Genomic DNA, 16,475 nt, shown 5'->3' on the forward strand with positions numbered 1-16,475 from the left:
TTTTCAGTGCAGAGTCAACTTCAAAGTCTAGTAGAAGTGTGCTACTTTTTCTACAGTTTATGTCTTCTCTGGATAATGATTGTAGATGATTATGATTAGATACGATGGCTTTAATTCATTGAATACCAGGAAACATTGCATTCATTAGGGCCAATATTCCTTGGTATCCCATTCATTGTCATCCGATTTGATATAATTGTCTCATAGCATAGTGCCATCACAGGCATTTTGCATCCAGACTGTAAATTTGAATGAAGCAATATTCTGTGCTCGGGATGTAGCATAAATCTTAATTCCCTTTTAACATAGTTTTCCTTTATACACTATTGACATGATTGACAGCTGCTGTTTTCATTGAGCTGATATGCAAACAACTCAAATACATAACTGCTCATGAGAAGACAAAAACAATTAAAAGCAGAGCAAGCTGTAAAGCAGGGGAGAGAGTAGTACCAGCTATGCCAGTGCGACGATTCATTCATGCGCCATCCTATGCAAGGCTTGCATATTATCACTCCTGATACAACCAGAGCAACAGTACAAGATGCAGAAAAAGAAAATGACTGCCGGAGTATTGAAGAGGGTACAAGATGTCGATGCAAACATGTTCTGAGGCTCTGAAATGATTGGTGATGGGGGGGGGGGGGGACCACAACATCTCTGAACTCCCCCCCACCCATGTACCTCCCTTTCCCAGTCCCGTATTCTAACAGGAGACATGGAGCCACGGTGCCCTACATCCAGGCGTCAAGAAAAATGGATGTCACACCTGAAGAGTGATGATGATGTCATCAGAGAAACGGCCTGCCAATCCATCAATGGGAGGCCTGCGATAGTTGTTTATTTTCGTCCCGTCCGGCCGGGACGTGTTTGAGCAGTTTTGATTCCAATTTGGACACAATAAGACATTGCACTTTTCATGAAGAACCGAGAGGCAGACAGGCAGATGGACAGACAGGGGGAGGAGGAAGAGGTTCTGAGAGAAAGAGAGAGAGATAAGAGAGAGAGAGAGAGAGATAACAGAGAGAGATAGAGATAAGAGGGAGATAGATAAGAGTAAAGAGATAGATATTAAAGGTAGGGAATCCCATTTGCATGCCTTAAATGAAGAGTTGTATAAATACAGTGGTATGTTGAAGAGAGTATCATTTTAGAAACTCCCATAAAGTATTGAAAGTGGAAGGTAAAATTTAGTACACTTTTTTGACCGTTAGATTTTGAATTGAATTTTTTTCGGGGCTCACCGTAAATTCCAGTACATTACTAGGCTACTTTTGCAGACCCATGCACTGCATGCGTGTCCATCATGTATATTTTGTGAAGAAAGTTCATCAAAACTTACAAACATTTCTATATACATTCTTGCCACACACTCTATATGTTATTACATCAGCTCTTATACTTTTAGATTTGTGTTTATAGATAAAAAATACAGAAGACTGCAACAAAAAGGCTTAAGTGTGGCTGACACACAGAACTACTGAGTAGTTGAGTTTTGTGCATTATTCAAATTGTAGATAACTGTTGACTTCCAAATTTCTCAGCAGTGGCCTAAACAAGTCCCCTGAGGTTCATATTTAATGTTTTGCTGCATTTTGGGAGGTCTGTAAAAGGTATCCCCTACCTTTAAGAGAGAAAGAGATAAATAAGATTTAGAGATATAGTAGAGAAGAGAGAATAGAGAGATAAGAGACAGAGATAAAGTAGATAAGAGAGAAGAGAGAGATAAGAGACAGAGATAAAGTAGATAAGAGAGAAGGGAGAGATAAGAGATAGAGATAAAGTAGATAAGAGAGAAGAGAGAGATAAGAGACAGAGATAAAGTAGATAAGAGAGAAGAGAGAGATAAGAGACAGAGATAAAGTAGATAAGAGAGAAGAGAGAGATAAGAGACAGAGATAAAGTAGATAAGAGAGAAGAGAGAGATAAGAGAGAGAAATAAGAGCGTGAGATAGATAAGAGAAAAGAGATAGATAAGGAGAGAGAGGGAGATAGATAAGTAGGAGAGAGAAAGTAGATAAGAGAGAAGAGAGAGAAATATAAGAGGGAGAGATAAGAGAGGGAGAGATAGACAAGAGAGAGGGAGACCATTGCTATGGTTATGATGAGAGAGAGCTTTGCATATATCATGCTTTTCTTGAGACTTCAAGGCCACAATTCTACAACGATCACTGAAATTTATCATTGAAACATCAATATCAGAAAGTGTTAACAGGTAATTTTTGTTTTTATGTGACAGTTGATGTGTTATATGCATACTTCAGTCTCAGATCCAAACTTGGATGTCTTCCTCAGAGGCAAGAGACTGCAATGTCTTGAGAGAGTGATTCATGTGTCCCTATGAACTAAACTGTTCGTGATGAATTGATGCCATGCTCAACACATATAAACATGCAAATATATTACCCTGCAGCAATTCTAGCTCAGTCCTGCAAGAGTGCGTCAACAATAATCAACTAATGGACGTCAAGAAAAGAAATAGTGGAAATTCTCTAAGGATCTCTATGTCAGTGCTTTGGGATATCATAGCAGTGTGTGTGTGTGTGTGTGTGTGTGTGTGTGTGTGTGTGTGTGTGTGTGTGTGTGTGTGTAATGACACAATTGAGGATATTGCACGGAGCAATTTATAGGAAACCAGAAAGGTTCTATGTGTGTATCCGCTGCAGGGAACAGGTGGATGAATATGAAATAGAATATTCAAGCAGTTAGAAATAAATCACAGCAAGGCAGGAAGATGTGTACTGTATACGCTATATATTTCGTGGGGGTTTTATTTTCGCGAATTTCGCGAGTCGGGAGCTAATCGCGAAATTAACAACACGCGAAAATATTACCTTGCAAAATGAATCCCTTGCCTCGATGATACGAACATTTCAGTACTAGTATACCATGTCACGGCTAATACCGAACAGACCATACTGGCTAAGCTTGTTTACGCACGTCCACGTCTACTTACGAATACTGCAGAGAGCCAATCCATTATCGCAAGGGGACCACTCGTAAGAAATTTAGAATGTTGAATTCTAACTTACTAGTTCGCAGAGTTTGGGAAGTTTTTTTTTTTCATGCAGTGTATAACTAGTATCATTCTTATTTGCTAGTAAGTTGAAAATTCACACTTTCTTTGCCATTTCATATTTTCTCTGGTCCCCCAATCGCATATTTAACCACTCGCGAAAATGTGTGACAGCGGCAATTCGCGAAAATTTATGTACGCGAAAATTATAGCGTATACAGTAACTTTTCAGGGTTTCAGAGTCTTCAGAGCAGTTGCATAAGTTCCAGTGCACCAAAGCCTTTCACTACAGACAGTACAGGTTGCAGCCCTCACAAAATGGTACCCCCCCCTTCCTCCTCAAATCTCTAGTTTCCAGCATCGCAGATTGTTCAGTGAGCGTAGTCAGAGAACCACGCCTCCCTTTAAGTCACTGTATTTTTGAATGTAGTGACTGCACAGTTGACACAGTGACATGATTCCGACTGATAGCTGTTATTCTGTACCTAGTTGATACATTTAGATTCCCGCCTCTGATGGCAGGGATGAGGAGTGGGGAGGGAAGCGAACTCGGGCAGATGGGTTGTCTCCAGGGAGACGATCTCCATGGCAACGGCAATCCTCCGATGAAAGGCAGTGTCATGTGCTGACAATTTACATTAATCTGATGATATGGAAGGATAAGAAAACGGAGTCAGCTCCCTTGTGAATACCAGGTTTTGATGGAAAGTGCCAGTGATTTACTCTATGCAGTCCTTAACCCATTGAAGACTAATAAGTCAGTCCCTAGTATACTCGGGCAGGTGTCCAGGAAAAAAAAATGCATGTAAAAGCAAAATCAGCTTGTCCTTTACATGCATCACTGAGGGAAGCTTACTCGCTTTTTACTCTTGCAGCAATAATCATCATGCCTGGTAATTGGACATAATTTTCCATGTTAGTTGGAAAATTGCGGTAGGAACTTCCACAGTAAGGAAACCGGCATTACGTTAATAGCAAAGCACTAAAAGAAATATTTTTGAATAATTTAATCTCCATCTTCATCCTATCAGAGCAAGTTTAGAATATATTCTTCTATTATTATTTACATAATAAAGAGAAAGAGATAATGACATTGAATATGTTTCTGCACTGATATGACTATCATGCAGTAATGTGGCTGTTGTGCACGTTTCCTCATGCACCAGAATGCTTCTCTTACAGTATGGTGTAAAGTACTGAGTGCAGTCTACGAAAACCCAGCCAGACTAAGTGGCTTACCTTAGAAGATTGAATCCCACACCTGAAAGCAGGTTTCCAACATTTGCCACATGCTCCAATTCATTTCAATTTATCCCAACCCCCTTTCCTTTCAAATATGTTTATGAAGAATACATAAAGAAAGAGTGAGAAGAAAGAAAAAAAGACTGTCGTTTACCAAAGCACATCTCCTGTGCCAACTAAACAAAACCTGTTGGAGGAGAAAGAAAGATGCCATCCTATCTCTGGAGGGATGCAGTTCTTGATGAGGATGGTCCCTTACCACATCCTAGCAACCCCCATCACATCATCCATCCCCCTCTCCTCCAACACCGTACAGAGGTGGTTGCAAGCTGCTCCTGGCCGCTCTGCCTGACCTTTCAGACCAGCAGTCTGGGTATACATCTGGGCGTCAAATTTGTTTGGATGCGATTGACGACCGTTCACGCCCGATTGAATTCATGTGATGTGTTTGGCTTTGCGAAGAGAAGGAGGGGGGGGGGGTAATGAAGCTGTGGTAGGGGATGGGATAAGATGACAGAGATCAACATTGACCTATTTCCAGAATTTTGAGTGGAAAGCAAATTGCAGCTTATTGAATTCTGTCCATTTCTTTCGAAGGGGGGGGGGGGGGGGTGTCAGGAGAAGACCGGAATCTTTCACAGACCCACGCATGCATGCTATTTATTTCTGAAGGTTTTTTTTTTTTTTTTCATGAGGATGTGTTTTAACCCACCCATGAAGATATATGCCTGTAAGAAAAATGGGTTTTCAGATCAGTAGTTCCCCTTCCAGTCAGATAATTTTGTAGATCAGTAAAATAACACATGCCTTTGAATCCATTATATTGTATTTATCATTGTTTATAGGACTCTATCAAATTTCATGTTACAACCTCCTTTTTGTTGTTTTTGTTTGTCAAATGGGGGTGTTTTATAGTTGGTTTTTGTCCTATCTTAAGAGTCTTTTGAATCTTATATGATGAGTGTTACAGTATATTTGTTTGTTAACATTTGAATTTGTCAAACAGCATACTTGCTTCATGCAATACTGCAATATGTCTAAGATATTTGAAGGAAGGTGTGGTTTCTCCTCATTAATCAATGCCTTTGCAGTAAAACCTGTATCAAATCTTGTGTTATCTAATGCTGATGTGAATATGTTAGTTGCTGAGGAGTAAAGTAAGACCAGGCATTTTATTGGATTTTATTCATTTGATGGATAGAAAAGAGCGCTCATGTTTTGACGTCATGGAAAGTTCTCACTTCACTTGTGCATGATAATTTGTTTGTAAGGTGCATTGAGAATCCTTGATTTGATCACAGATCGACAATCATTCATCTATCGATCCACATCAGTGAGCATGAGATATTTATGGCAGAGAAGGACCCAGTTGTGGCGTGGAGTAATAAAGCGGGGAAATAGCCCAGCTCCAGTGGATTGCATTCTGTTGCCGTGGCAGCAAAGCCCGTTCGGTGCCACAGGCCCGATCGTCTGTCTTGATAAATCGCAGTTAATCTCCACACTGTTACAGTCCGACAGGCTTACCCCATGCCCAGCCCCGCCCCTTGGTGTATGGTTTACACCGGCTGACAGGTGCATGTATGAAGCTTAAATGTGTACCCGAATGTCAACACTCCGTCAGATGGAACGAGGAGACACTCACATTGCCTCCTCTCAAAAAAAAAACTTGGGCAGATTAAATCTACACTTGACAGGCTGTCTCCATCGTGAAGCTTTTTGAGGATGAAGTCCCAACAAAGATAGTAAAACAACCCCCCTTTTTTTCTTGGAGGGAGAGAGAGAAAGTGAAGAAGGCTAATATTTCTTCTGAGTTAATGACAGCACAGTATTCAAACACCTTCCCATACAGTGTTTAATTTTCTAGAGAATCAGAAGTGTATTATACAGTAAAAAAAACAGTGCGCTATGGACAAAGAGATATGCCTGAAGGTTTGCTGCCAGAGCCAAAAGCAAATCCCTTGCTTGATTGCCCAGGGCAAGTGAAAATCAAAGTTGGGCAAGTGTTTTGGAACAATGAGGAAAATGCTTGCCTGAATCGGGCAAACAAGAAGTTTTTGAAGCCACCTTTTTTTTTCACATTTTTGCTCCCTACAAACTCACAAAATCAACTATACAGAAGCCCCATGATAACAACTGTTTAGTGATGCAACACACTTTAATTTCATTTCAACAACTGTCCAACATTTTTGTGAAAAAATCCCAATGCACTGCAACACCACCGCTAGATCAAACCAAGTACAGTCCGACCTCTCCCATCCGGACATGTCGAGACCGGCGCTCATCCGGATAAGGGATTTGGCCGGAATCGAAAAACTTAATGTTTAATACACGCAGCTACATATGTGCCCAATGGTAGCTACATGCACAGGTATTATTGCATTAGTTTTACATGAACATGTCACGTTCTCGTCAGCTGGTCTGCTTTCAGAATTTCTGATAATGTGCTCAATGAACGATCGCCTGTACCGTGCCCTGATTTGATGAAAAGTTTTCTGTCCATGTTCTTGCGGTGCTCAGTAGGGGTAGTGTATACGTCTGAATGCATGTTATTTAGATGAAAATTAGATGTGACTGTATCTTAATTATGTTGGGAATAATATGTAATTCATGTGAGTTCGTGTATAGGAATTTTGTTTGAGTTTGAAATCCCCAAGTTTCCCCGTGATTATCAGAATGGAAAAAAAAAAATAAAACCATCGCGCCGAGATCGCATCCAGATAATAGAGACATCCGGATAAAGGGAGGCCGGATAGGAGAGGTCGGACTGTATGTTATTCCAGTGTATCTAAGTCCATGAATCAACAGGTTCTGATTATTAAAATGATTGTGTTTTATTACTTAAGGCCTTGACTTACAAGTGATTTTCTACATCATTTTCTTATATTTTGGGATTCTTTTTTTATTAGTGGATCAAGGCATACTATGTGTCAACACATGAGTTTTGCATACAACAGATGTGGGTCTAAGGGTCTTAGCCACACCATTATTGTTGGTGGACATTTTTTATGTTGACGTCCAACATTATCTTGTCAAACCTTAGTCTAGGAGGCAAGTAATTGTGTATCGATTCATTTTTTCTCGCATATAAACTATCCCCTGTGATATTAGAGCAATTAATCGAAGCACTATCTGGAAGTAATGCACTGAAGGCCCTGTGCACACAAATATTTCTGGCGCACACTTCACATAAATTCTGACACTCACCTATTAAGTGTCAGCACACCTAATTTCCTGAATTTGGAAATTATTGTGGTCAATCATCTCAAACTGAGAGAATAAAACAGCATCCATCCCCCCCCCCATCTGTCTGTCTCTCTGTCTGTCTGTCTGTCTGTCTGTTTTTCTGTCTTTCTGTCTGTCTGTCTGTCTGTCTATCTCTCTGTGTGTAGGTGTGTATTTAAGTGCATTGTCTTCCATGTACAAGTGTCAGTGTCCAGGAGGTTAACAGAAAATTGAATGCATCTTGTGTAAGGTTACCCCGTGCACAGTACCGCACATGCATTTTTGATGAGGGTAAGGGACAGTCCCCCAAGACTGCCGGCTGTAGGGGCCAGCAATCAATCAAACGCTGAGGTGGCTGACTGCGGCTCCGTCACATGAGCCTTACGAGAGATGCAAACCGCCTGAGGTGGGGGCTGAGATATGTGTAGTGTAGGATCGAGCCCTTGAGCTGTGTGGCTTGCCACTTTTCTCCTCTGTCCCCCCCCCCCCCCAAACCGGAAATCCTAGAAACTCCTCCCCCTTACCTTGCCCCACCTGCTAGCAACTAGCAACACACCTGTTAATGTTCCATGAGACATACATACGATAGAGATTTTGACAATGACTCGATTCACACCAGGCAGGCTTCTTGCACTCCATAGAGATGAATCATATCTAATAGAACAACATATAATGTTGCTTCTAATCTATAATGTCTATTATCTAGTAACTCTTTGATACTCAATAGTACATACCTACACACATGGGCAACACCGTTCCAATTCAGCAGGTTTCTTACTTGCATGCCACATGTTAATCTCACACACTTCAGAGCTCTTACTTCGAAGAGCATGGCGCACTGTGGTACCGGAATGCCTATGTAGTAGGACTGTTGCGACATGTTCTGATGGTGAAGTAAAGTATGGATCAGAATTCAGAGAGGACTTGGAGTGAGGAAGTTAAATACAACCTGTCCCCCACATTTCCTTCGTCAGAAATATTTCAATAGAGAGTGTCTCTTTGTCAGATTGGCCGTCTGAAGTTGTTTCTGTGTCAGTAATTAGGAAGCTAAAATGAAGCCCATTTAGTTTTGTATTTCATTGGTCTGCCATCATCAAGTAGACAAAGAAAATATACTTACCACAGTATGCTGCCAGTATGATATGGTCATAATGGACATCATGTAATTATCACTGATATAATTAGATTTTAAGTTTGTGAATGACAAGTGAAAATCTGGTGATTTTCTTTCATAAAATCTTATGTAATTATCACAAATGTAAAATAGATGTAAAGTTTGATTAGTGAAACTTTGATGTTTTTTTTTTTGAATAAATTATTATTGTTACATTTTTGTGTTTCTTAATGTCTTCTCTGTGGTCAAGAGATATGCATTCTTTTCTTTGGGATGAAACTCATATTTATATTTTTTCTTTCTTTCTTTTGAAAATCTGACTGTCACATTTGTTTTTCTTAATGTCTTCTTTTGGTCAAATAAAAGATGAATATTCTTAGAAATGTATCATATTCTTTTTCCCCAAAATCAATTGATTTTATTTTATGTCTATAATGCTGATGAAAAATAACTAGATTGGAAAATGCAAAAATTATTAATTTATCTATGTCTCTTTCTAATTTTCTCTTCCATTTTGTGCCCTTATAGCCAAGGATTTCATCAGGCATTTAATGGATGTCGACCCCAACAGCAGATATACCTGTGAGGAGTCCATTGCACACCCATGGTAAGTTTTGTGCTTCAGAATTATACCACCAGCCTGTTCTCAAACATATTTTCTTCCAGCTCTGTCTAATCTTGCTGATTCTGCTGGGGAGACCTTGTGAAAATTTCAATATCTCAGCATGTCTGAATATTTATAGGAGAGTTATACACAACACCCTGATTCAGGAATTAATTTGTGCCATTACAAGCATCTCCCAGATGTTGATATGTCAATGGTAGCTGTCCTGAATTCGTCACTCCACATAGAAGGAGATCAAACAAAACATACTGAATGAGCCCGAAATGTTCATGTCCAGATATTTTCACGAATTGCTACTGGTAGGAAATTTTTGATTGTTGTTAATTTTGTGGTTGCAAGGGCCTAGTAATTATTTTTTATACAAAGAAATCCATACAAATAAATGAGTAATAAGCAACAATATTGGAACCATTTTTTTTTTTAACTTCGTGATTCCCTGTACATAAACAAGTAGTGCATCTTCTGCATTTGAAGTGCTTGCACTAGCATGTTGATATTGATACCGCTTCTTTGCTGTCATGGCCCATGCAACGTGCTGGACATACAGTATATAGTTACTATTTGCATGTGATCCAGCCCTTACATGGCTTCTTTTTTCTTTCTTTCTTTTTTTTTGTCATTGTTGTTTTTGTGTGTTTTTTGTATTCATACATTGTTATTTTTGTGGTTGAAAGGCAATTCACAAAATTCACAAGAAAAAAAAAAACATCGCGAAAATTTCAGTAAATGAATACCACAATGGTGTAAAAGTCACAGAAACCAGAATGGAAACAGCAGTGAAGTTGTGGTGATAAAGTACATGCTGTCAAAACTGTTTACTGCGAGTGCTGTTGCAACAATATGTATATTTTCTTTTTAAATGGTTGATGAATATAATTTTTTTTTTATCAGCATATAGCAAAAGCCATTGCTGCAAGGTGTTCATGCATCCAACCAATATCATCATAGCTATGCTGTCTTCGGGGTATTGTAATTTTATGAGGAAAGGCAACACTTGTGCATATATGAAGAGTTTGTTTGCAAAAACCGATAAGTCCATATTTGCCAAATGGAGATATTTTCGATTAAAGGTCAAGAAAAATAAAGAGAATAATGAGAAAATTTTTGCTTCTTTTGACCATAACTTCAAAAATATACCTTTATATGTAGTGACCAATATATCATTTAAAAGGTATTATTTTGTACTTTATGACAGAGATCGTACTTCAAAATCTTCAAAAATGGACTTATCGGTTTTTGCAAACAAACCCTTCATATGTAGATGAGTGCATTTTCATGAGGACTAATCCCGGATGTATTTTAGCGATGGTGAAGAGCCCCAATAAAAGAGCAGTATGTAATGCTCAGTAGGTATGTTGCTGCAGATATATGTCCCTCATCCTCTGTGGTCAATCGAGAAAATAATAATGAAAAAAAAAATATCTCCTGATGATTGAATATGCCATATACTCTCCCAGTGCGACCCGAATAGAGTTTGTTTCGTCTTCTAATAGCTTTGCCGCTGCCGGGCGTAATGGCCTGCATCTTTATTTCTTGCCTGCCATTAGGACAAAGAAGGTCAAACTTCAAACAGACAGAGAGAATTTTGACCGAACGCTGTAAGTGGAGCATGCTGGAGGGGGAGGGGGTTTATGGGGAGAGCGAAATTGACATTTTTTTTTTTTTTATGGGTGCATGTATTGTTTGAGAGTCAAGTCTGTTTTTAGCTCACCTGAGCCAAAGGCTCAAGTGAGCTATTGCGATCGCCCTTCGTCCGGCGTCCGTCGTGCGTCGTGCGTCGTGCGTCGTGCGTCGTCCGTCGTCCGTCGTCTGTCGTCCGTCGTCCGTCGTCCGTCGTCCGTCGTGCGTCGTGCGTAAACTTTTTACATTTTCATCTTCTTCTTGAAAACCCCAAGACCGATTTTCATCAAACTTGGCAGGTAGCATCCCTAGGGGGTTAGGAACTCAATTTGTTAAAATGGGCACCATGACCCACCCAGGGGGCCCCCAGGGGGGCCCAAACCCCCCAAAATTAAGGAATCTGTAAAAATCTTCTTCTCTAGAACCAGAAGTGATAGAGCTAAGTTAATACTATGAGTTAGCACATTGATGACTGTAGTTTCAAGTTTGTTCATGGCAGAATCAGGGGTGCCCCCCTTGGGACCCAGGGGGGGGGGGGTGAGGAGGGGTCCTAATGGGGCCTAAATTGTACATTTTTATCTTCTTCTTGAGAACCCCATGACCCATTTTCACCAAACTTGGCAGGTAGCATCCCTAGGGGGTTAGGAACTCAATTTGTTAAAATGGGCACCATGACCCACCCAGGGGGCCCCCAGGGGGCCCAAACCCCCCCCCCCAAAATTAAGGAATCCGCAAAAATCTTCTTCTCTAGAACCAGAAGTGATAGAGCTAGGTTAATACTATGAGTTAGCACATTGATGACTGTAGTTTCAAGTTTGTTCATGGCAGAATCAGGGGTGCCCCCTTGGGACCCAGGGGGGGGGGGGGGTGAGGAGGGGTCCTAATGGGGCCTGAATTGTACATTTTTATCTTCTTCTTGAGAACCCCATGACCCATTTTCACCAAACTTGGCAGGTAGCATCCCTAGGGGGTTAGGATCTCAATTTGTTAAAATGGGCACCATGCCCGGCCCAGGGGGCCCCCAGGGGGCCCAAACCCCCCAAATGAAGGAATCTTTAAAAATCTTCTCTAGAATCAGAAGTTATAGAGCTGAGATAATACTATGAGTGAGTACATTAATGACTGTAGTTTCAAGTTTGTTCATAGGAGATCCAGGGGTGCCCCTCTTGGGGGTAGGGGGGGGGGGGGTGGTTGGAAGGGTCCAAATGGGGGCCTGAATTGTACATTTTCATCTTCTTCCTGAAAACCTCATGATGGATTTTTGTCAAACTTGGCAGGTAGCATCCCTAGGTGATCAGGATCTCAATTTATCAAACTGGGCACCATGCCCCATCCAGAGGGCCCCAGGGGGCCCCAATTCCCCCAAATTAAGGAATCTTGAAAAAAATTGGGCCCTTATTGTACATTTTCATCTTCCACTTGAGAATGCCTCGTCAAAGTTTGGTGGAGCTGTGAATAATTTAGATTAGTGACTGCGTGAAAGGTGAACTTGCGATACTCAGGTGAGCGCTAGACCCGCGGGTCTCTTGTTGAGTCAAGCATTCACATTTGCTCCTGTGACAGTTGCTCCCATGAAGTATCTGCATGCTAAGCCAAACATAAATTCTACCCATAAACATAACCGTATAATCCTAATCCTCACATCAAACTAAGCCTAAAACCCCATCACAACCCTAACTCTAACCCTAATTCCTTGGAGAAAATAAGACTGGAGCAACTGTTGCAGGAGCGAATGTCATGTCACGGCAAGAGAGAATGACAGCTTGTTCATTTGACAGTTGAGACAGTGTTGCCAATGCAATTCTTGTCCTCAGCGTTGTTGAGAGCCGGAAGATTGTCATGAAACATATGCAGCATTAAGCTATAGATATATCTATCATAGAATTGTTTACATATATACACGATAATATTTTTTTCTTCATTCGCTAGTAAAATAGGTAAAATGTGTGACAGAAAGTATTTATACCTATGTTGGTAAGATGAAACTTAGTCAGCCATAGATGTGTCCATACAACACAAACACAAACACAGACATACATGCAAACACACACACACACACACACACACACACACACACACACACACACACAAATAGCTATGCTTCACCTACATAATTAAAGATCTAGTCACACAAGGGAATTCTTGTTAGTCAGCAGTGAATTGTGTACCAGTTAATGTCTTTAGATAATAAATTGCCTTGCAAAATTGCTCCAGACTGAAGAGAGTTAATTATTTTTGTGTGCATTTTTTTTTTTTTTTAGAGGGGGTGATCGGGGAGAGGTTTCTAGTCATGGAACATTGCTCCATAAAAATGCAATAAAGAGTTGGTACAATGCACTTTTAGCAAGGGCGGAGGAATATTGCTGACTCTCGCTGTGGGTATAAAGTATGTTTGTCAGCTCTCGTGAGCGGCTCATCTGACATTTGAGAAACAAGGTTTGCAATCATACAGGAAATGTGCGAGTGCTGTGGCCAGCCTCTTCACTTTCTCAAGGTGCACGCAGTCGCTGCTGGCGTTCGTTTCTCCCTTGGGCTCACATCTAACGTTACGTGCATTAATTAAAGCGTATTAAAGAAAATTGTGGGGAAACGTCAGCTGTTAGCAATTAGTCTTCCTTCATCGACCATGAATTCTGAAAGCAATTGTCTAACCCAGGGCTGTAAATGGAAATAGATTTAAAATCATTTGTGACGGGAGACAGTTGGTTCATATATTTACATACATATTATATGTATATACATTGTACATTTTTTTGTCTCTATCTTTCTATCTATCTATTCATCCATCCATCCATCCATCTATCTATTTATCTATCTATCCAGATATGTCTGTACATAAATGCATATATACAAACTGCATCTGTGGAGATGTCTTATGTGTTCTAAAACAAAATGAGTTGTAGGTAATAAGGTACATCAGCATGTAATATTTCCAATGAAATTCCAGCTGCATAGTATTTCCCCATGAGTTCGAGTCTTTTAAATGTTAGAATCATGTTTTTATGCATATGATCTATTAAAAAGATAGTGTGGAATATTTTTATTTTACACTCCCATCGAGTCCAGACATTTTTCTGCAGTAATATATCATTTTTGTGTGCCATTAACAGATGACAAAATTGGAACAATTTTTGACGTGTGTGTAACACGAGAGCTACTCCATTTGAATGAATGCAGATCATATGATTTACTTTCAACAACAACAACAAGAAAGAAGAGTGTAGGAGCTGTTCACACCAGAAATCAAAGTGAGGGGGCCATGACAGAAACATCAACATCGTAGACAGGAAAAATTGGGGGGGGGGGGGCATCTCCTCTCAATGTGAGAACCACTCACCCCATCTTCCTCATTAACATTTTTTTCCGCCATTCCATAATTTGGTCTCCTTGACACTCTTCATGTCTTCATCTCTCTCTTTACCATTTTTTTTTCTCATCCATTCTTTTTTTTCCTCCGTCCTTCATCGGCATAATCAGTTAGGGCAGAGTCAACCTGTTATACGGGAAATAGGTTAGGAGGATAAAGATGTTCGGGGGCATGCAGGGGTAACGTAGGAGCCGTACCCGATTTCAAGATAGCGAAGTGGTCTCTTAACCCCTCGGCTGCCACCGGATTCACCTTCCAGCGCGCTGACAGCAGTTCCTCTCGATCTCTCTCTTCCCCGTCAGTTCTCGGAGATGTTGCGTTAGCATACGGGAAGAGCCGAGGTGAGAAATGGACGAGTGGTGGACTGGGAGTCAGCTGCTATCTTGATTAGATTAGTCTCGAACGGAGGCAGAGTGCGTTTGGCCCTGTAATAATGTCACACTTCCGAAAGTGGACCAATCCCCTGTGATGTTTTATCATGGAGGAGGGAGATCTAGAAAGAGAGAAAGAGAAAAAAAAAAAGATTGAGGGGGTGGGGCTGGTATTACCACGAGGCCCTACTCCTTCCCCATTCCTTTCCCCACCCCCACCTTCCTGCACCTTATCCACCCCCCTTCCCTTTCTAATCCATGGGACATTTTGTTGATTGTGAGTAGTCCTATGGATGATATATGGATTATGCACCGAAAGGGTTATAACTGATTGTATATTGAGACCTGGTTAGTATCAAAGTTTCTCATGAAAATGACTCTTGTACATCTGATTTTAGTGATGGTGGTGGTCATGGTGGGAGTATTTTGTTTATTCTACCAGAACAGGTGATATTTTCTCAAAAGTGTTGTAGTGGGAAATAAGACTAAAACACACGTACAAAAACAATTGTTTCTGCGTCACCAAGAGACTAATCAAGTGATATGTGCGCCATTCAAGCGGTACAATCTAAGCCAAAGGAACGGAGAATAAAATTAAGCTTTCTACAATTACCGCAGACTATTAACTAATGAATAAATTGAGGAGCTTTGCTGGTTTCTCTTGCAGTTGAGAATTGCTCACCACTGGAAGTTCTAATGCAGAAGTCAAATTTGAATAGATTCTCGTAGCCTGAAGTATAAAAGGTTCTAAAAATCGATTCGTTGCATCGGACAAGTTTTGTGTGTATGTGTGTGTGATATGTCCTTGATGTGAGTGTATGTCAGTACATGGAGTTACAGCTGATGAAAGATCTAGCGGGGTGAAATACTTCAGATTATCGAGACAAATATTGTGGTGCCTTACCCCCACGTCTACCCGCCAGTTTGCCCCCAAAACATGTATTCGTGGATATACATTCTCCTCTTCCCCAGCCCGGCGAGGCCCCTCGATGTGTGGTGTGAATTGATGCCTCCTGCTTTCCCCACGAAACCTAGCACTGCGTAGGCAGCCAGACGCATTTAATTAAAGATGGCTCTCTGCCTTCTCTCCGCCTACTCATTTCAGAGAGTCAACATTATTTGATGTATTCCCCCCCCCCTCCCCCTCTCTTTATTTTTGTCCCCAAATATCAAGAGAGCACTGTATTTGCACAATACCTGCTCTTATGCATGGAACTAAGCCAGCGCGCAGTGAGGGACCATTGTCAGACTCGGCATCACATTTTGGTTTATTTGTGTGAATAAAGAAGTTTTGCAGGTGCGAACTAACAAGTGTTCAGTCGAGAAAAAGCAACAACTACTTTGGTGCAGCATTTTTGTGCTGATTCATCTTTGTATCGTAGAACAAGATTCAATCAATGATTTGTGTTTTTTCTTTCTTTCTTTAATAATCATAATTCATGATGGATTAGAGTCATACTTTGGGTTAGATCTGTGTTCTCATTTTGGAATGCACCATGTGTGCCTGTAAGCCTTATTTATTTATTTACTGGTATTTTTTTTTAAATAGGTATGTTGTCTATTTTCAATCCTATTAGGTATACACAATTCCTACTCTGTACCCCATCTCAGCCCTATCCCTATCCCCACCCTGTACCCATCCAAACCCTGTTCCTGTACCCTACTCCTATCTTGTATGCCGTTCCTACCCTGTGCCCCATTCCTATGCTGCACTTTATCCCTACCCTGTAGTACTTATGTACCTCATCCCCAGTCTATACCTCACCCCTATCGTGCATCCCATCCCTACTCGGTACCGGTATCCATAACCATCCTGTATCCCTCCCCTATTCTATGTCCCATTCTTGCCCTGTGCTCCATCCCTACCCTATATCCCATTCCAAACCTATATCCCACCC

At 40.8% G+C, this 16,475-nt stretch overlaps 1 protein-coding gene across 1 annotated transcript in view; it reads left to right on the forward strand.

Annotated features, from left to right (window-relative positions):
- Positions 1 to 16,475, forward strand: part of LOC139717315 (calcium/calmodulin-dependent protein kinase type 1D-like) — a 159,094-nt gene that overhangs the window by 131,154 nt on the left and 11,465 nt on the right. The window contains exon 7 of the mRNA XM_071628808.1: positions 9,123 to 9,201. Within this exon, the coding sequence (XP_071484909.1) occupies positions 9,123 to 9,201 (79 nt within the window). The remainder of the gene's footprint in view (positions 1 to 9,122; positions 9,202 to 16,475) is intronic.

This window comes from Diadema antillarum, unplaced genomic scaffold (assembly GCF_040938485.1).
Source record: "Diadema antillarum isolate AM-2024a unplaced genomic scaffold, OU_Dant_1.0 scf00000074, whole genome shotgun sequence".
In the NCBI taxonomy this organism is placed as follows: domain Eukaryota; kingdom Metazoa; phylum Echinodermata; class Echinoidea; order Diadematoida; family Diadematidae; genus Diadema; species Diadema antillarum.